The sequence below is a fragment of the Eurytemora carolleeae genome, unplaced genomic scaffold, assembly GCF_000591075.1.
Source record: "Eurytemora carolleeae unplaced genomic scaffold, Eaff_2.0 scaffold215, whole genome shotgun sequence".
Taxonomy (NCBI): Eukaryota; Metazoa; Arthropoda; class Copepoda; order Calanoida; family Temoridae; genus Eurytemora; species Eurytemora carolleeae.
In genome coordinates, this window is record NW_019396240.1 from 391,674 (window position 1) to 413,371 (window position 21,698).

The 21,698-nt window shown below is 37.2% G+C and overlaps 1 protein-coding gene across 1 annotated transcript; it reads left to right on the forward strand.

Moving 5' to 3' along the window:
* Nucleotides 1–11,904: 11,904 nt before the first annotated feature.
* Nucleotides 11,905–21,468, forward strand: LOC111699099 (uncharacterized). The gene is made up of 16 exons (XM_023469669.1): nucleotides 11,905–11,935; nucleotides 12,797–12,984; nucleotides 13,932–14,020; nucleotides 14,349–14,436; nucleotides 15,662–15,750; nucleotides 16,646–16,712; nucleotides 17,020–17,076; nucleotides 17,155–17,254; nucleotides 17,541–17,692; nucleotides 18,313–18,422; nucleotides 19,003–19,072; nucleotides 19,382–19,446; nucleotides 19,797–19,845; nucleotides 20,132–20,189; nucleotides 20,243–20,427; nucleotides 21,401–21,468. The coding sequence occupies exons 1-16, from the start codon at nucleotides 11,905–11,907 to the stop codon at nucleotides 21,458–21,460; spliced, it is 1,458 nt and encodes a 485-aa protein (XP_023325437.1). The 3' UTR covers nucleotides 21,461–21,468.
* The last annotated feature ends 230 nt before the right edge of the window (nucleotides 21,469–21,698 follow it).

A 21,698-nucleotide genomic window follows, 5' to 3' on the forward strand; every position in this document is an offset into this window, starting at 1 on the left:
ACCAGAACCAAGGATTACAGAAAACACCGCTCCATCGACAGAGACAGGATCATCAGGATCAGGAACCAGAAGATCAGGAAGAATAACAAAACCAGTGGAGAAGTACGACCCATCTCCCAGACCAAGAACACCAAGGAGCAGAACACGTCCAGAATTACCCAAGTCATTAAGACGTTCAGGATCTTCAATAGTGAAAACAATCAAGTCTGCACTACACGAAGCCTGGGAGAACACGCCTCAAAGAATGGGACCCCCATCAAACAGGAGAAGGAGCAGGTCAAGGGAGACCAGAGCAGCTTCGTTGGAGAAGCTAAACCAGACAGGGAGTATCAAAATTAATAAGTCACTTTGTGTTGACAAAAAGACAAGATATTCAGTAGGAAATAGGTCAGCTAGTAGACAAGGAAGTAAGGAGATAGAAGGAGAAAGTAGTAGTTGGACGGACAGTGAGGATGACATTGATCAAAGAAAAGAGGGGGGGGATTCATGTTGTGGGAAAAAGAAAGGTTTTAATTGCAAAAGTAGAAAAAACCGTAGTGATTCAGCCCAGGCAAGGAAAATGGATACCAGTTAGTGTTGAAAATTTAAATAGAAAAAATAAAGATGAGTTTTTAATTCCAGTGTTATTAAATACAATCATTGAACGAAACCTAGTGGTATCCAAATTCTCACCCCAGGCAGGAGCACTACGTTCTCCATCCATGTATATGATAAACAATAACGATATCTTTATGCAGGTCAGAAAGGGCGAGACGTTGGCCAGGCTGGTGAGCCTGGAGATGCGAGGCGGAAACGAGGCGGAGGACAGACTAGGGGGACAGAGACATCCACTCCCTCCATAACATTTATGGGATAATTAGAGACGGAATGATCTCGGGCCAGCTATCCGCTAGGAGCAGGCCATAAACCATGATCTTGAGATTAACAAAAACAATGTAAAACATATTTCCCTAAGGGAAAATAGTTCCTTGAAGTTAAAATCCCTACGGGGAAGAAACAAGAGTTAAAACCAAACCGGGGATATGTTGTGACCTCCAGGTTCAAGAAACAATCAAAGACATCCATTTGTCTCTGAGAGAGAAAAATGCCTAAAAAATTAAAGCTGAAACCAGTGACTGCAGTCATGATCAATTCTATCATCATCATTCATGATGATAGAATCAAGGGTGGATGTAAACCCACCAAGGAGGTATAGCCGTATCCTGGTTCATTCAACCCAAACTTATCAGTTGAGAACGGGACAAACAAATAATAATAATAACCCGTTACTATACCAAGGAAGAATAGGAAATTTCCAAGGGGACAAGATTCGAACCCTCGTGACCCTTATCCCGGGGAATATGGATAACGGTACTTTCGTCGGCAGAGAAAGATCCAAGCAGTTGATCTTGATCAGCATTGTTTGTTGTTAGTCAAGAATTATTGTAAGTTGAAAAACTCGTTCTGCACAATGTCTTTGGAAAGGAACTAAGTCTTTGTCACAAACTCTGATTTTCTAACTCTTATATCTTTGCAACTCAATGTTGTAAGTCTTAGATATTTCAAACTATTCTGGTTCATTCAACCCAAACTTATCAGTTGAGAACGGGACAAACAAATAATAATAATAACCCGTTACTATACCAAGGAAGAATAGGAAATTTCCAAGGGGACGAGATTCGAACCCTCGTGACCCTTATCCTGGGGAATATGGATAACGGTACTTTCGTTGGCAGAGAAAGCTACTAGGCTTCCATTTTGTCCCTGATAAGGGAGTTAGTCTTGATGAAGGAGTAGAGGAGAGCGGTCGATAACATCTCCAATATCTCCAGGAGGAGAATATCATCTATGATTCTAGGATTAACTTCGGTTGATCCTCAGTTTGTATATATTAATCATGTAAAATAAATGTCCATGCAAAAGATAGTGCTTTAATCGTTTCAATCTGGCTTATTATATATTGAGTTTATTTTATTGAGTCCTTCTCATTGAGTTTTCTCTTCAAGTTTATATGGTGACATGCCAAAATTTTCGAGTACGCCTTTTAATAAAGTCCAGTTAGCCAGATTGTTTCGATTACGGACCTAGCCGCTTTTGTTTATTGGTTCAACACTAACCGGTAAACAAAGACGACTAAAGAATATTCTGTCAGAAAACCGTCCGCGGTATTGGGATTTATAAATTTAATTGTTTTTTACTTTTCCAGAGAGTGACTTTCACAATTTCCCGTTCATTGTGCATGTTCTAAGTGGAACAAAGGTAAAAATGTCAATTAATTATACTCCCATTCTGACCATTAAATAAACACGCAATATGACTCTGACAGGCCAGTGTAAGGGGTTATTTTCCAGTGTTAGTAGAGACAAATTTGACAGCGTGAAAAATGTTTATGTTTCCTCTGTATAATTTTTCTCGTTGTTTAGAATGAGCTCAGCAGATCCTGCCCCAGCGGGCATAATGGAGGCGGAAGTAAAGCTTTGGTTTACGAGTTGGCTCACAGAAAAACAAGCCGACCTGAATCCTGTCAATGTAATCGAGGCAGACTCGATTAAACTGGAGGCAGCTTTGACCTCAGAGGATGTACAGATCTCCGAAAAGTTCAGGAAAACAGTTTTGTCTCAATTCCAGGCCGAAGCTCAGATATCAGAAGCTCAACTAAGTCAGGCGTTGCAGCTGAAAACAGCGGTGGATCGGGTTGAACCAACGGTTCTGGAACAGGAAGACTGGGTTGATTTCCCGTTCAGTACAATTGTTGGAGAGGAAGCCAAGCTGATCTCCAAGGTAAACAGCACATTGGGCCAAAATGATTTCTCTACAATGTCTATGAAATCCTGGAGGATAAAATTTTCGAGGATATTTGACTCCTTTTTCGTCACGGGACGATTGGCAAGACTAGCCATAATTTGGAACACATGTTCGGACTCTACAAAAAACAGAATCCTATCGATGGGGATCGGAGAGAGGGCTGGTTCAGAGGAGTTCAAGTTCACAGATTTATTAAGAATCATCTGTATCCTCTATGGTTCTCCGTCGCACTCAGAAGTTGCACTACAGAGCATCTACAGCGGGGTATCGCAAGCTCAGAACGAGTCCATCCCTGTTTACCTGGAACGGATCAGATGTCTAGGTGAAGACGGTTTCAGCCCAGCCGTCCGTTGGACGTAAAATAATGCCCTCAAGATTGTTTAGACTGTCATATCCGGGCTCAGATCTAAGCCTCTCTCGCAGTTAGTAGCTGGATACATGATATCAATACCGTTCCAGTTCCACATGTTCCAGGATACGGTCCTACAGTTCCATACCAGGATACCGAGTCAACACTCAAGTTCAAACTCAAACCAGGTGAATGTCCTTGACAATGAGAGGCCAATCCGGTGCTTCCGGTGGGACGGAGGGCACTATGTTAAAGAGTGCCCCATAAAGATATGCAGAAAGTGCAGCGGTCAACATGATGTCAGGGAATGTAATATGCCGAAGGAAAAATTGGTGTGTACAAAATGCAGCATCCGCGGTCATACCACCAAGGCTCATTATGGACCGGTCACGAAGAAAATCTCCACGAACATTCTGGAACCAGCAGAGGAATCCAGCTGTGTATTCACATGCAGCCCTGGGAATGCAGCGACCTCTTTTTTGGATGGAACGGTCAACATCGGGCAGACAGGTAACAATAGTTTTGTTTATTGTCCAAGAATTCTGATAGACACTGGGGCGCTTGTGCCCTCGGGCATTGCAATTTCTGATGTTTTTTTCAAAAATCATTTAGGGGGGGATATTAGTAGACTCAAACGATCGCATTTAAAGTCGGCTAACGGGGCGACTGACAATGCGACCATGACGACGTTAGGTGAGGTTAGCATACAGTTAAGGTTCAGTAAGATTAATATTACATTTAAGGAACAAGCCGTCGTGTTGGAAAATCTATCATTACCTATTATATTAGGGGTAAATTTTCTTAAACACAACAGCTTGAGCCCGTTTCTTACCCCTCAGTTGGCACAGCTTGTGCATACCCCCTCCCGTCAAACCCAAATTTTAATTGCAAATGTGGTGGAAAACAAGTTAACCCCCCCCCTCTCGCTCTAGATCAAAACATAAAACTAAACGGACAACAAGTGGGGAAACTTCTAGTCCTAGAATTAAAACCCCCACGGCCCCTATTCTTCAGGATATGGTGACGGGAGAAGATGGAGCTCCCATTCTGTTGATCAGATCTGCAGAATGTGTTTGGATTCCGGCCAAGACAGCGCACGGTATCAAAGTCGCTGTGCCAGTCAACCCTGCAGCAATACTCAATATCCAACCTGTGGACGATGGTAACCTGGACGGAGCAGTTTCGGGCATCTATAGACACAAAAACCTACAGAAGGATAAGTATCTCAATATTTTATACTGTAACTTGTCAGAGAATTGCATTGTTTTAACGCCAGGGGAGGTTATAGTGCATGGGTCAATGTGTTCAGTTGAAAAAACACCCAAGAATGTTGTTATTAACACGGTCAAACCTGGAATTAAAAGTAAAACGGTCACAGACAAATTGTGGGCTGATTTAAAGCTGGAAAACAATGAAATTCTTAAACAAGTTCCAGAAATTAGTAAAACTTTGTATACAATGTTGAATGATTATCAGGATGTTTTTTCCACTGACACTTGTCAAGTGGGCAAAACAACCTGGGAGACATTCAAAATTGAGCTCTTGCCCGATGCGAGACCGGTCAACCAAAGAGTTAGACCACTAGCCCCCCCCCTACGAGAAAAATTGAAAAAACAATTGGCGGATTGGCTTCATGATGAAGTTATTGAACCTTCTAAGTCTCCCTGGTCATCACCTTTGGTACTGGTCACGAAGAAATCGGGCAAGATAAGATGGTGTGTGGATTTCAGGGCGGTCAATAAGGTCACGGTGACCGACTCCTACCCCACCCCCATATCAGCGATATTTTAGAATCCCTTGGCTCTTCAAAAATTTTTTCATCACTTGATGCATCAAACCCGTACAACGCGATCCCCATTGAAGAAAAATCCCGCCCTTTAACTGCATTTGCAACTGCTTTTGGCCTTTGGCAATTCTCCCGCATGCCCTTTGGGCTCAAAAATGCGGGAGCCGCCTATTGTCGTTTAGGTTCAAAAACCAGTTGATATGTTGGGTGAGGAGGGAGTCCTTGCCTACCTAGATGATCTACTTCTCCATACAAGTGACCCTGAAAGTCACCTTAGATTGCTTAAATTAGTTTTTCAGGCACATCGAGAGAGTGGGATAAAACTTAATGCTGAAAAAACACATTTGTTTAGGCGGGAGGTCGAGTAATTGGGACATTTAATCTCGAAGCAGGGAATTACACTGTTGCCGTCTTATGTAAATAAAATTACCAAGTGGCCCCTGCCTACCACAGGAAAAGAACTTGCAGCATTTTTGGGTTTTTGTGGGTATTATAGGGAATTTTTGCCCGGTTTTGCCACAATTACTGCAAATTTAAATGAGGTTAAAAACAAACGGGTTCTAACTTGGTCTCAAGCAATGATAAAAAACTTCAAAACCCTTAAACAAATGTTTGTAGCAGCACCGTGCAGAGCCCCCCCAGATTTTGCTCCGGGGGCTAAACCGTTCATCCTAACCATTGATTTCAGTATGAATGCAGTGGGAGCGGTACTGTCACAGGAACAGAAAGGAGCTGAAAGATTTTTAGGTGTAAAGGGTCGAAAGTGTAGGCCCTATGAGCGTAACTACCACAGCTCTAAGGGCGAGATGTTAGGGCTCGTGTACGGTTTGTCTAAATATTCTCATATTTTAAGGTTGAATGAGTTTGTAGTCATCACCGACAGCAACACAGTCCTGCATTGGTCTACAATGAAAGATCCAGGTGGGACAGTACGCAGATGGTTAGACTACATTCAACAGTTCAACTTTACAGTACAACACCGTGCAGGTAAGTAAAATACAAATGCAGATCTAATTAGTAGAGCAAAGCACATGGATGAACCCTCACCCTCGTGCATTGACTCAATAACACAAGGTAAAGAAGAGCTGTACCCTCTACCATGGAATAAGGTGAGTAATAGTCCAGAATATATACCCCCCCGGAGCGAGGGTAGAAAGACAGAAAAAAATCAGGTAAATAATATTTCGAAATATTTACCCCCCTCCTGCACAGGTAAACTATGTACACAAATAGAACTCCCTTGGCATTTATCAGGTAATAACAGCATGGAAGGGAGGGGACCCCCCCTCATAGGGGCTATACAAGGTAAAGTTGCAATAGATCAATATGATCTTGAAAAAGCACAGATAGAGGACGGATCAATAAGTCTAGTTAAATCATGGTTTAACAAAAATACAGGTAAGGTTGATGATAAAAACATTGACACAGAAGAGTTCGAAACCTTGCACAGTNTAAGAATTACAGACGGAAAGGTAAATAAACAGGCCAGACTACTCTATTTATTGGAGGACGAATTTGAAACCAACCCAATAATGAGGATTGTTGTCCCTCCCTTGCACAGGTATCAGGCCCTGCTCAGCGTACATGCTCACGAACACTGGGGAGTACAACGAACTATGCAACAGGAAAAACTGGTATTGTACTGTTCTGGTTGGCAGTATGATACCAGTCGGTTTGTCACAGAATGTGCTGGGTGTCTGCACAGAGAACAGGTAAATTTGAAAAATGTATTACCTTTCGAGGACCGTGTGCAAAACATCAATGACGTCTTGTGCATGGACCTCGTGGGTCCACTAACAATTTCGTCAAATAAAAATAAGTACCTATTAACCATGATGGACTGTTTTAGTCGTTTCTGTGCAGTGGTCCCTATTCCTGATAAGTTGGCAAAAACAGTCTTGACAGCTAACACACTGGATAGCACTGTACAGGACATTTATAAAAATCAGGACTGAGCTTAAAAATTCCACAATTGTTTCAATGATGAGTAGTTTAAATGTAAAAGTTAAAATGGGTACCCCATATTCTCATCAATCAAACCCTGTAGAAAGATTTCACAGGACATTGTGGGCACTTTTAAAAGCAAAAAAAGTCAATGGGTCCCTAGACTGGGAAAAGTCCCTGCCCACTTTAGTTTTGGCTTATAATGCTACTCAACATTATTCTACATTATGCAGTCCCGCGCGCTTATTTCTAGGAAGGGAGACAAACCTGCCTCATCTATCCTTGCTGCCTAAATTCGGAGATGATACCCCCCCCCAACCCCCCAGCCCCACACCTTAGAGGAGGAGTTGGCCCTGATCATCGACTTGATGAGAAGACAAGATGCAGCGAGGATAAGACGCCAGTTTCAGGCATTTACAGGACCAATTGAAGACTTCAAAATCAACGACCTGGTATATGCTGCAGTACTTCCCCCTGTCGGAAACTCTAGGAAGCTTAATATCTCCTGGTCTGGTCCGTTACAGATCACAGAAATTATCAACCAAGCTATGGTTAAAATTAAGGAGTTAAATGTGGACAAACCTCGCCTCATGTGAGCAAGCTTCAGTTGGCAAAGAAGATGGGAGAACGTGATCCTAATCCCATCTTCATTCTACCAAGGTTACCAAAAGAAGATATGTTACAGCTGGCCGACGAATTATCTGAAATTAATTTACCTTGTAAGGTAAATGACGATATAGTTGATGAGTTCTACGAAGACATCAACCACGGGAGCCAACACCAAGATGATGATTCATCAACTGGACAGATTAGAAGTATCACAGGAGAAAAGAGTGGCAGCAACAAAACAGAGCCAATCAGAAGCAACACTCTGAGTGACAACAGCAACAGTGCTGAGAGGAGAAGCCAATCCTCAGAAGAAGACCTCCGAGAAGAAGAGTCTGAAGACAATCACGATCTATATCAATCATTTAGAGACTCAGATCAGTCTATCAATCAATCAACAAAGCACCGGAGCAACACTATAGAGAACACTATGTTGAGAACACATTGGTACTATTTTCTTAGTTGCATATTTGCTTATCATTCAGAAAATACTGTACAAAAGATATTAATATGATCAGTTATTGAGGAAAAGGATAAAAAAATACCAACAAATAAATAGTAAATATAAAAAATCACGGTACTTCCATTAAACATATTTAACATCAAATTCAGTGATGGTTAATTATTTCTGTTAAATTCTTGTTCCAGCTTTCAATGATCATTGATTATACTTGTTTAATTATTCCATGTGACATTTGTTCAAAATTTAACAAACATAATGACGCATAAAATAAAAAACTTTGTTTTTTTGTTCTTCTGCTGCAACTGATGTGAGGTAAACTGTGACTGGTGTGTTTCTTGGTATGCAACTCGCAAGTAACTGGTCTGACTCTGGTGAATGAAGTGAGTGACCGCCCTGACTCAACACTCAACAGTAAGCGGACACGGTACCTATAAGGCTATGGGAGAACACTCCTCAAAGAATGGGACCCCCACCAATCAGGACAAGGAGCAGGTCAAGGGAGACCAGAGCAGCTTCATTGGAGAAACTGAACCAGCCAGGGAGTATCAAAATTAATAAGTCACTTTGTATTGACAAAAAGTCAAGATATTCAGTAGGAAATTGGTCAGCTAGTAGACAAGGAAGTAAGGAAGTAGAAGGAGAAAGTAGTAGTTGGACGGACAGTGAAGACGACATTGACAAAAGAAAAGAGGGTGGGATTCATGTCATTGGGAAAAGAAAGGTCTTAATTGCAAAAGTAGAAAAAACAGTAGTGATTCAGCCCAGGCAAGGAAAATGGATACCAGTTAGTGTTGACAATTTAAATAAAAAAAATAAAGATGATTTTTTAATTCCAGTAGTAACGGGTTAAATACAATCATTGTTATTTGTTTGTCCAGTTCTCAACTCATGATAAAACTTAGCTTGGGTTGAATGAACTAGAATCAACGTATACATTTCTGGGTGGGTTTACACTATAGAAGAGAAAAAAAATTTTAAATAAAAGATCAATAAACTAATTTCAATATGAAATTAGCTTATTTATGTTGAACACTATAATCATTTCATAAATTATCTAAAAGCAAGCTAAGTGGTTGAAATCAGAAAATCCTTTATTTTCAACCTACAAAGCTTTCTTATGCACAACATTGAACAATACTGGATATAAAATTAATTATCCTATTCATTAAAAAAAAAGATAGAATGTTTGCAAAATGTACACTGTATTCCTTAGGAGAAATGTTATCAAACTCACAACTAGGGTTTTCGCGAAAATGAATTTTGCGAAAGGAAGCAAAAATAATGCGGAATTCGTAAAAAAACAAAACAATGCATGCGACAATTTCGCGAAAAATTTCTAAAATGTTCGCATTTTTCGCGAAATTTCCCATTATTCTGTTTCGCGAACAATTGCAAAATTTTCGCGAAACGATTTCCTTTTTTCGCTGGAAACCAGAATGGAGTTTGAAGTGGGTTTTCAAACTGCCTCGAACTCCACCATCACATGCCAGGGGATGGATGTACTGCTGGATGGATCTATACAGTCAGGAATCGTAATGCACACAGAATACGAGGTAACAATAGAGGAAGAACTGTTCACCAAGAACCATGATCACATGATAGCAAGATCATCATCGGAGAAGTTAACATGTAACCCACATGGTCCAGGACTAGGTTGTGTTGGAGCTCTTCACACATATGCCTGGAATCCACCAAAGAGTAACTGCCTGTTCAGAGAAGTAAGAGAACTGACAGGAGTGTTTTCCACCTGGTCTTTCGCGGTGGAGCAGTCTCAGATTTATTACGAACTCAAAGGAGTTCAAAACCTACCTAGTGAATGTGGAAACCACAAAGTTCAGATTACCAATGTACAAGACATTTATCTACTAAGAACAGTAGAAAACACAGAGGTCAAACTTCATCCAATTAGTCCTGAAGAGCTAAGCAATGCGGCGGAGCTAAGGTCGTTAGCTCTATTCCTACGTTACAAGATGGAAATTGGAGAAGGAAGAAGAAATGAGTTGGGAATCCAAATGTCTTGTGAAGCCAATGTCAAGGAACCCTCCGAAGCTCCGCCTCATCATTTAGGGGGAGGGGTGTTTGTGTTTAAACGCGGGAAAATCGTGTATCAATACACGTGTTATCAAATGACAGTCAATTTAATAGAAAAGGAACATTGTTATCTCGATATCCCGATCCATCAAGAGAAAGATTACAAGTTCATCTCTATTGCCAACAGAATGCTGATCACCTCATCAGCTCAGGAACCCTGCGTGCTACATTTCTCAAAAGCAATAAAAGGAATTAAGAATTGGATTAAGATAAGTCCCAAGCTCAGGTCCATTCCTCCGCCACGGTCAGAGACGAAGGAGACTGCCCAAACCCATCATGAAGATGAATTGGGTCTGTACACCCAGGCGGAGGAACGAGATTTCGACCACGTGGCGGGTTTGGCCTATTATACATCCCAGGTTCAACAGCGAATCGTCCATGCTGTCTGCAAGAATGATGAGAGCTGTGAACTGAATCCGTTACCAGGAAGTCCATCGTATTCTCTGACGAAACTAGAACAAGAAGCCGAAGATTTTATAACGTTGGGCGGATGGAACTTTTTTCTCAAGAAAGTATGGGAACCAGTGTGGTATGCAATCCGAGTATATGCAACTATAGGAGGATGTATTACTACAACACAGTGGGCGTTCTGGGTCTTAAAGGTCATGAAAAAGGGACTGGGTGCCTGCTGCCATTCTCCCGTGGCGGAGAACAAGTTCAGCGACGCCATGCTCATGGAACTCATGGGGGACTCACACCATGCTTCCTCCACCCCAGCAAGAAAAGGCGGAGTACGTTTTTACTGAAGGAAAGGTTCTGATGGAGAAGTAGAGTTGGGAATCCCTAACTAACTCATGACGATTGATTCTATCATCATACTCCATGCTGATAGAATCAAGGGTGGATGTAAACCCATCCAGAAATGTATATACGTTGGAGATTGTATTCTAGTTCATTCAACCCAAGCTAAGTTTTATCATGAGTTGAGAACTGGACAAACAAATAATAATGATTTAACCCGTTACTCTGGATCTGTTACCAACTGCGAGAGGAAATTTCCAGGGCAGCAAATTCAAACCCTGGTGACCCTTATCCGGGAAACACGGATAATGGTGCTTTCGTCGGCAGAGAAAGCAAACTGAACGTCCATTTTGTCTCCGAGAAGAGGGTCAGTCTTGATGAAGTATCAGAAGAGAGCGGTCGATAACATCTCCAGTAGCTCCGAGAGGAGAATTAGCTCCATCTATGATTCCAGGATTAACTTCGGTTGATCCTCAGTTTGTATTTCAATAATAATGTAAAATAAATGTCCGTGCAAAGTTAGTGCTTTAATCGATTCCATCTGGCTTGTTATATTGAGTTTCTCTTTGTAAAGTTTCCTTTATTGAGTTCTTTATACATGAGTTTCTATTAAGTTTATAATATAATAAGAAACAATGTATGCCCATCCACGTGGATTTAACGGTTCTGTCTATATATATCAGAAAGCTGTGACTTTCGATCGCAATCTGACCCATTAAACATAATTTTTTCGCCTTTTTTCTTAAATACTTTCTTGTCGGAATATACATTTTGAATGAAAAAGTATATAATAACAAATCCGAAAGTTTAAAGATTGTTAAATTGTAGACCAAAACACGTGTGATTTCAAATGAAAGAAACCGAATGCTTCTCACTCTGGTTAGTCCGGGGTGCATCTCTCGCTTTAAAACTGAATAACATCAATTTTGATGATTCAAACATTATTAATCGTGTTTTGAAGGATTTTTATGATGATACATAATATAGACAAAGTGACTAATGAAATTTTTTGGCAAGAAATAAAATTTAAAAAAGTGCAGCTTCTTGCTTAACCGAAGATTTGAATTATTTTCATGACCTGAATAAACTGCTAGTGACTGGATGCATTAATACGAGGGGGGAAGGCAAGCTGGAAGATACATGGGTGCGGCTAAGGATCGAACAGCTACGGGTGAGCGCGTTTGTGAGTGAGTAAATTGCGGATGGAGTCTAAACAGGGGCGCAGTGACGCAATTTAGGGAGTATATTTCGCCCCCCTCACTCCCCTCACTTGATTCTAGCATGATCATGATAGTGAACCATCTTTAATAAAATTTTGCCATTTAAGAAAAAAATACTAAAATTTTTCTTAAGTCCGGCGCATAGAATTTCTAATAGAATTTCTAACTATTTTCTTGTAAAAAGTCAGTCATTCCTAATCTACTCTCTCAAAAAAAACCTGAGTATTACAATACATCAATTAAGGTTACATAAAACCTGACAACCTAAATAACAAGAAATATACCTAGGATTATAATTTTTTAACTTGACGACATCTTCTTTAAATGTCGTCTTTTGAAAAAATTAAAATTTCCTAAGCGCATTTGCCGCTGTTCTTGTTTTTGATTGATTGAGAAAAACTAAAAAGTAAGCGTCGGAAATACTGAAACTGCTTAAAACGATAGTTATTTTATATTTATGTTTTTAAACGCACAGTTTCCCTCTTAAACAAATTAAATTTGTTTAACATGAAATTAGGAAATATTTTTTTATTTGTTTTTTTACAGAAAAGTTGCACACGTTGGTCCTTGATTTGTATCTCACATACGACGCAAAAACAAAAAGGGTCTGTCCTAGTATACGATTTTTGGACCCCCCCCCCCCTATCAATTTTGTACATGACCNTACAAAATTGAAAGGGGGGGTGGGATTGCAAAAAATCGTAAACTAGGACGAATCCAGGGGTGTAACAATCCTTCTCTAGGAAATCCCCTCAATTGCCGGATGCGTTTAAGGTTTAAAGAATAATTAAAGATTTTTACTTTATTTTCAGATATGAATAAAAAACAGAATGGTGACTCCAAGAGTCACGGTGGGGAGGGACGACCCGGGCATGGTGGGGAAGGTCGACATGGAGGGGAGGGAAGAGGGCAGGTTGGTGAAGGAAGAAGTCAAGGTGGGGGTAGAGGTGGAAAACCTAGATCAAGAAGTAACTCTCAAAATGGAGGGAAAGCTGTAAGGGTAAGTAAATGATTTTTTTTGAAGTTTTAAAATTTTATGTCAAGTTTTGTAAGGTTATAAACTGTGTGTCTCTTGATGGATTTATCCGTTGCAGTTAATAAGTATATTACACCCCCGCCACCCTGGATTAATCAAAATGTTCTTATAATTTTCCGTACGCTCTCAAATACCTTCAAAATGATAGTATAATATAATTTAAAGTTCATGCTAGACAAACCTCAAGTGGAACAATGGGAAAATATTTCCAAGAAAATAATACCCTTGACTGACAAATAATATAGCCCATCTTATATACCATTGTCACCATAATCAAAATTGAACAGCTTTTAAAAATGCATTCTATAGGGGAATATGATGCACTAAAGTATAAATCCAACAAAATTATGTCTTATTAGCTATCGAATTCAGAGAAGAAATTAAAAAAACAAATTAAGGTGCCGTGGGACCCCCCCCAGTGCAGTTTAGGCGTTATATGCATGTTTGCGCTGAGCGCATTTATTTTTTTATGGTTGGGAAAATATATAAATCTTTGGGTTAAAAGTATCAAAAAGAATGACAAAACTTGCCTTTTGATATAACTACTTCCGTGGCTGGGCGTAAGTACAATTCTTTTTTTTTGTGTTTTAAAGCCTTTCTAGGGGTGTTACTACAACTCTTTAAGGGACTGTAAACGTAATTTCAAGTAACTAGGCAAATATGGCAATGCACGATTTACCACTGTGTCCTTGAAAGCTTTATCTATTTAAGTATGAATTTTTGTTACTTAAAAATTGTTAATTTTCATTTGCTGTTTCTCTGCGAAATAGACTTCACATTTCTTGCTCATATATAACTCGCAGAAATAAACACTTTTTGAGTCAGAAAAATGATCAGATGAAGGTTTCCGGAGTACCATCTTTGCATCGAGGTTCACTTAAAATTACGCGAACAGTCTCTTTAACTGTTAGGTTAAAACTGGCGGAGGTGGTGGAAGGGGGCGTGGCAGGGGCGGAGCATTAGCGGGCAAGCCTACTAGAAAGCAACAGAAACCATCAAGGTGAAATATATTAAATAAATTCGTTCTAAGAAATAATTAGGTTTATGATAAAAAGGAAAGTTTAGGATCACAAAAAAAGACTTAAAAACATGCAATCTAGAGAAAAGTTTATCGAAATATCAATAATTCAAAGTTTAAACCATTTATAAATAACTTTAAAAATCAAATATTACTTAATTACAAAGTGTTGGTAAATTGTACGAAAAATTAACATAAAAAATGTTAAATAGTTTGACATACATGCATACTGTACACGGTACAGTGTTCATGTACATGTACTGTATAGTGCTCAGTGTACTACATTACGTACAATCCTAATGAATTCTAGAGATTATGAGGATGAAGAGTGGAGAACAGTTTATATTGGATTTATAGAGAGAGGAACTACTGAGGAGGAATTACTCAACCATTTCAAGGTTTGCAACGTACACTTTTTGCCGACATAAATTCAGTGCTTAGAATCCGATCAGTGCATAGGATCAGGAAATTTCCAGATTTCTGAATGGTTCACTAAGTTTCAACAAAAAAACGAAACAATAAGAAGAAAAATGTTTTAACTTTTCCTTTGTTTAAAAATCCTAAATCTTGAAGAAATATTAAGAACCTGGATTCGGATCCATTTATTTTTAAGGCGGATCCAGGATCCGGATCCGCATCCGGATCCGCATCAAAGTGAAATGGATTCATGTGATTTAAAGAGTTAAATGTCCAATTGATAACGGAACCCATTTCAACTGCTGTTGTCTTAAGCATAAATCTCTAATAAAATAGAAAAACCTTCTTTGCGATTTTTCAATTTAAATGACTTAATGAAGGACGAATTTTACAAAATTAATGGCATTTTAAATTAGAAAAATTAAGATATCTTCATCAATTTTAGTTGGATAAATGTTGTAAGGTACTGTTGTGAATCTGTCATGTAACCATTTCATTAGAGGGTCCCTTCAAATTACACTGAATGGCTCTTTACTGTAGAAAGAATAAAGATTAGAACTTAGTGTGGATATTTCACCCAAAGTTCTCTTAGATATAATTCTTAGAAATTAAGTCCCTCTCTCCCCCTACTGAATTTTGCAGTATTAGGTAAAATTATGAACTGTAGGGGAATCATGTCATTTAATGCGGATCCTGGATCCGCCCTAAAAATATGATTCCCGATTCGGATCCAGGTCCTGATTTTTTCTTCAAGGTTTACTTATTTTTAAACAAACTAAAAAAGTTTTCAACAATTTTCTCTTTTTTAGTTTAGTTTTGGGATTACTCCAATGAACCCTAATGGGGTGAAGTAGTAGTTATTTTTTTCTGTTAATAAAATAAGAGAGATTTAATTCATGTACGTAAGAATAATATAAAAGATGGGTTCTCTGTAATTTTTTTTTTATTGAATCTCATTCTTTTATTGATAAATTATTTTCTTTTTTTGCTGTTTTTTTCTGAAACTTCATGCTTTGCTTTGGTTGATAATTTTTTCCCTTGGATCCGGATGCGCGGATCCGCGTATTTTTGCCAAACTGTTGCGGATCCGGATCCTAAACACTAAGGGGAATATAACAGATGATTAAGTAAAAGTTGTTAAGCACAATAAAAACCTTGCCAGTTAATGTCCAGTTTTATTTTCTCATCAAAATTTCCAAATGTCAGGAATCTGGGGAGGTGGAGAGGTTGACTCTAAAGGAAGGATTCGCGTTTATTTTGTTCAAGGAAGAGAAATCTGTTCAGTTAGCATGCAGGTCAGTCTGTACAGAGTACTTGATTCCTCCTCAGCCGGAAATTTAACAGAGTATCTTTGAACTAAACTCCCGAGTTTCCATTTTTGGGGTCTTAGCGTTTGTGCAGATTTTTATTTAAGAAATAAGAAAACCAAAACCAAATATAACAAAACCAAAAAAAAATAATATTTCGGAACAAAAATACTTGTATCTACAAAACTGTCAAACTCCATTCATGAAACTGGGGTTCCGATAGGGTTTTCATAACGATGCTCTGCTTTAAGTTTTGGCTTTGTGGATTAACGCCCCCTCCACCCTACACATTATTAAATTATCTCACAAATATTTTGATTGGAGATCTTCCTTTATTACTCATTAGGCTGGTAATTCTAGTTTGAAAATATTTGCAATTCTAATCTGCCAACGGATAAAAATGTTGATGAATTCAAAGTGATAGAAAATGTAAAAAATAGTTGGAGATGATTTTTTAACATTTGAATTGCTATTGAAATCAAGAAATTACTTGATTAATTAAAGAGATTGTTGACTTTTTTGATAACCTTTACACCCATTTTAAAAGGAACTGTAAGCGTAATTGCAAGTGACCCTTTTTGCAAAGGTGCAATGCCCGATTTACAACGATACCCTTGAAAACTTATTTTTATCAAGTTAGAATTAGTTATCAATGTATGTATTTGTTTCTTTAAACTGTTCATTATTATTTGCGGTTTCTCAGCGAAAGTGACTCGCGTATTTTCTTCTTATAAAAAGCTATGAAGAAACTCGCAGAAATAAGCATTACGATCAGAAAAGCGAGAGTTTCTACCACATTTTGATAAGATCTCTTTAAATTACGCATACAGTCCCTCTAAAGAAAAAAATGATAAAAATATTAACTAAAACGAAAAATAAATAGTTTGGATGGAACTCCTCTCAGAGGATTAAATCTCCGCGTAGCGCCAAGGAAGGAGAAACCCCCCGAGGTAACTTAACTTAAAACAAAATATAAAAAAGATTTGAAAGATTTTCGGAGATTAACAGGCCTTGGTTACAAGGTATGTATGTATGAAAACTACAGATAAGAGGGATAGGGTATGTGAAGTATTTTGACTGATCAACAATCATTGTTATTGTTTTGATAAAACTCGTTCCCCGCACTCCTAATTCGTCATAGTCAAATATGTTCCTAAAGCCTTACCCCCTTACCTATAGTTCATATTCCTAAGACGCTTATAGAAGAAAACAAAGAGACACCAGATTAGGAAAATTCTTATTCATGATTTACTTCAGGTTGTTGGTGAAGTTCTTCTTGATTTGGATATGAAGAAGTTCAGGAATGAAAAGCAGGTAAAAAATGAAGATTAAAAAAATTAAAAAAGATTGATTGATTGATTGATTGATTGATTGATTTATTGATTCTTTAAGGAGAAGCTGTTTACAGATTTGGAAGATTTCCTCCAGACCTTTGATTGTGTCGGCAGCTTTAGTCAGGACCAGAAGGAAGCAAACTCAATTGTTATTCCAGGTAGATATTCAGTTATGCGTCGGATCAAATCAATCACTGAAAAGGACTGTCAACTTAGTTTTAATTGACCCCTCTTTAAAGTTTCGTGTTTTATGGAAAAAGGTACTCACCCTTTTCCTTCTTTCCCTCCCTCATTTTCTGCACAGCATACATCTAGGAAGCCACAATTTAAAAAAAAATCAGTCAAATATTTAACAGGAACCACCGTGAATCAGACATGCCAATCCATGAATTGGGCGTAAATTAAAATCAGGTTTACAGTCCCTTTATAATTTTTTGTCTGCAGGTTGTCCGCCTGTCCTGGACTGGAACAAGATGGAGGCGGAAGAGGGTGAGATTCGGCTTATCCGTCAGGCGGAGAATGCTCCAGAGTTGAATACTACAGATTCTATCAGGAAATCTGTTCAGCACTGTTCTCCAGACCTGGACTTCTCTAAGGTATTTAGCGTAGTATCTCGGGGGGGGGGGGTGTTTTCCAAGTGTCTAGTTTGACTAATTGGAAGTAAAGACGGTAACAAATAATTGTAGATAAGAGATTTTAACGAACCAATCTAATAATGAATAATTGTAGATACAGATTGTAACGAACCAATCTAATAATGAATAATTGTAGATACAGATTGTAACGAACCAATCTAAAAATTAATAATTGTAGATACAGATTGTAACGAACCAATCTAAAAATTAATAATTGTAGATAAAGATTGTAACAAACCAATCTAATAGGGAATAATTGTAGATAAAGATTGTAACAAACCAATCTAATAGTGAATAATTGTAGAATAGATTGTAACGAACCAATCTAATAATGAAGAATTGTAGATAAAGATTGCAACGAGCCGGTTAAATAATAATAAAATAAGACATTCGTAAATATGTTCCCTATCGTCGGCCAAACGAATGGGCTGAAATTTATTTGTGGACACTCATGGTTAGCCGGGGGGCTAGGCTAAAAAAATTACAATTTTTTATTTTATTTATTTTATACTGGCCATTCAGCTATTCAATTAATCTAGATTAAGGTTGTAAAGAACTGGTCTTATATGGAATAATTTTAGATAAAGATTGTAACCAATCGGTCTTGTTTGATGAAGCTATTGGCCCCTGTGGATCCAAGTATTGTTTACACAACAAACAAATGCTTCAGAATGACCGCTACCAAAGCCAGGTATATACAAAAAAAATTTATAAATAATCTACATGAGTTGATATGACTCCTCACGAAAAATGAAAGTTATCTCACGCTAATATTCAAATAACGGTTCTACGGTTGCAAACTTTTGTTTTATCAAATCACTGTTTGGCAAGAATTATTATTTAGAAGATTTTCGGGAAAAAAATTATAATTAAATATAAATTTTCCTCTTATTCTCCCTTTCTCAAACTTATTTCCCCAAAAAACCATTGATTCTTCTTATATTTATTTAATTACCCCAATTCAGCGAAAAAAAACGTTGAAAATATTTCCTAGAAAACTGGGGAACAATTATTTGTGAAGAGAAAATATATAATAAAGTGGTCTGCGTTTATATTAATACAATCAATACTTTTTTACTGATTGTTAACAAGCTAATTTCGAATTAACCAGTAAGCAGAGAGAAGCTGTTTTTTTATATAGTCTTACTTTGTTTTCATGAATGTGTATCCATGTTGTCCTAAAGCTTGTTAGAAATCAAAATCAAAAGTCGTCTTCATTGTATTGATATTAATGACCACGACGATAATATAATCATTTTATATGTTTAAAGTGAGGGACCGATATTCCTGAATCTTGAATCAAAATGGCATCCAACCATGGGAACTACAAAATCCTTTCAGGTCATAAGCATGTTCAAATGATGTTTAATAACAATAGCAAGTTTGGTTAATTGATTGATTGACTGATTTTATTTGTTTCTGCTTTTATAGATAAATCGTTTCGCACCTTGTTTAGTGGTAAATGAAATAATGCTTTTTTATTGGCTTTAACAGTATCTTGTTTGATGGTAATTTATTGTTTGATCTTATGATTGATTGTGGTTGATTGGATTGTTGGCAAGTTAAAGGTATATAATAAACAATAAATATATATTTATTGATTATGCCATTATGTTTTGGACACTGGCTTATATATTGATTGATATTTAGGACGCTATAACTGTCCCACTACCAGAGAAAGTGAAGAATCTGGCTCATCCCGGGATTTTCTACAGGTACGCATCCGGATCCAGGTCATGAACATTTATTCATGATTTACTATTTTTTTCTACACTTAAAAATAGTTCAAGTTTTTCTTTCTTTCTTTACTTATTTTAAATGCTGAAACTTTATTGACTAGTCAGAGATTATGAAGTTTACAATAATCGTTTATTATTTAATAGTAATTAGTATTTTGCTCTTGGATTCGAATCCGTGGATCCGTATATTTTTGCGGATCCGGATCTAGGAAACCAAAATGTTGCGGACCCAACTGACCACAGTGTCAAAGTGTAGGGAGTTTTTCGGCTCATTGATCTTATTTTAGATAATTTTCAAAAAGTAAAGAACGGCTTTATTCATTTAGGATTATAACATTTGATCTTGGAAAGTTGACTGTCATGGTTAGAACACAGGTCAGATATTTTTGACTGTTTTGATTTCTTCCCCTTAAAAAAAATGAATCTTTTAGCAACAAAAATTTATAATTATTATAAAAATTTATAATTATTATAACACCCTTTTTAAAATAGAATATTTATTTGAAGGAAGAATGATCTTAAAATTTGTTAACTCTAAATTTAATTTATTTAAAATGTGTTATTAATTATTGATAAACTGAATCTATTGTGTGTTTATTGATTAGATCTTTTATTGATTGGTTAATGGATTCCATGATTGGTTCATTGCTTGATTGATTAGGTTCACGCTGAGGATGAAGAACCAATGCTGGAGTTTGAGGAAGATGACAACGATGAAGGTGATTATTTTTATATAGTAGTTTTTTTTCTCTTGTTATATTAATTTATTTAGACAAAAGTTGTGGCGATGATTTTTTCGATATCGAGGAGAGAAACGGCGACGAGACGACTACCAAGGCGGAGACTAAACCGGATGTTGTGGCAGCAGAGGATGAGGCTGCGGCGGAGAAAATTAAAAAGTTGAATATCACCGCCAAGGAGTTTGTTCCGCCTGTGCATTCCTGGAATACAGTTCCGGTAATTTTTAAAATTTTTATTTTTATATATTCATCTGTTCATACAGTTCCGGTAAACTTCATAATTTTTATTTTTATATTTCATACAGTTCCGGTAATTTTCAAAAATTTTATTTTTATATTTCATACAGTTCCGGTAATTTTCATAATTTTTATTTTTATATTTATCAGTTCATACAGTTCCGGTAATTTTTATAATTTTTATTTTAATATTTATCTCTTCATACAGTTCCGGTAATTTTCATAATTTTTATTTTTATATTTATCTCTTCATACAGTTCCAGTAATTTTCAAAATTTTTATTTTTAAATTTATCTCTTCATAGTTCCGGTAGTTTTCATAATTTTTATTTTTATATTTATCTCTTCATACAGTTCCGGTAGTTTTCATAATTTTTATTTTCATAATTATCTCTTTATACAGTTCCGGTAGCTTTCATAATTTTTATTTTCATAATTATCTCTTCATACAGTTCCGGTAATTTTCATTATTTTTATTTTTATAATTATCTCTTCAACCTTTTTTATTGTTATTTAACTATGCCATTTAATACCATTTTGAAGATGCTGGTACCTTTGTCATTAAACAGAAATAAAGACAGATGCTATCATGTATAATTTCTATATTTGCCAATTTTACTCTAAACCTGGGAAAAACCTTTGTCCAGGTGTCTGGTGATCTAATCATTTATTTTAAAACAGGAATCTTCTTCAAACCAATTAGTGACAGCCAGCCACCGGAATGTACCACGAGGGCACGGGCGTTAAAATTTGTACTCTCGGTTGGTTTGGACTCCAGGCCGCTCTTCACGGTGGTGCGTGGTGCCCTGAAGGCAGTCTTGGGGTTCCACATTGGGTTCCCTTTCAGATTTAAACTTGACTTGACTGAAATAATAAATTTTTGTTGAAGGAGTTTTCGTAAAAAAAAGACTTCCATACAAGTCTGATCTAATCTGATCTGATCTAATTGTTCAGGGCAGTGATCTTCGCTGGGTTAAAAATGACGGAGTATTCACTCAGCCTGAGTCAAGGTAAGATTAAAAATAAATATGACGAACATTTCATGACCGTGTCAAAAGAAAAATCTGAAATTGAGTTTTCAACACTGTATTTGAAATCATTGAATTTAACTTCAGATTTCTTCATTTGCTTTGTTCAAACAAACAAAAAACATTTAACAAAATATTTTCATATAGTTTTAGTAAAAAGTGGTGTTCAGTGAAATGACAAAACTTTGTTTTATATTTTATTTTTAGTAAGAAGCTGCCTTGTT

Bases quoted from the DNA above. Each gene is read 5' to 3' on its own strand.
- LOC111699099 (XM_023469669.1), top strand. From the start codon at position 11,905: ATGGGTGCGGCTAAGGATCGAACAGCTACGG. The intron at 16,713-17,019 runs GTAACTTAACTT...GATTTACTTCAG, and splicing joins GGAAGGAGAAACCCCCCGAG to GTTGTTGGTGAAGTTCTTCT. The intron at 20,190-20,242 runs GTGATTATTTTT...TAATTTATTTAG, and splicing joins GGAAGATGACAACGATGAAG to ACAAAAGTTGTGGCGATGAT.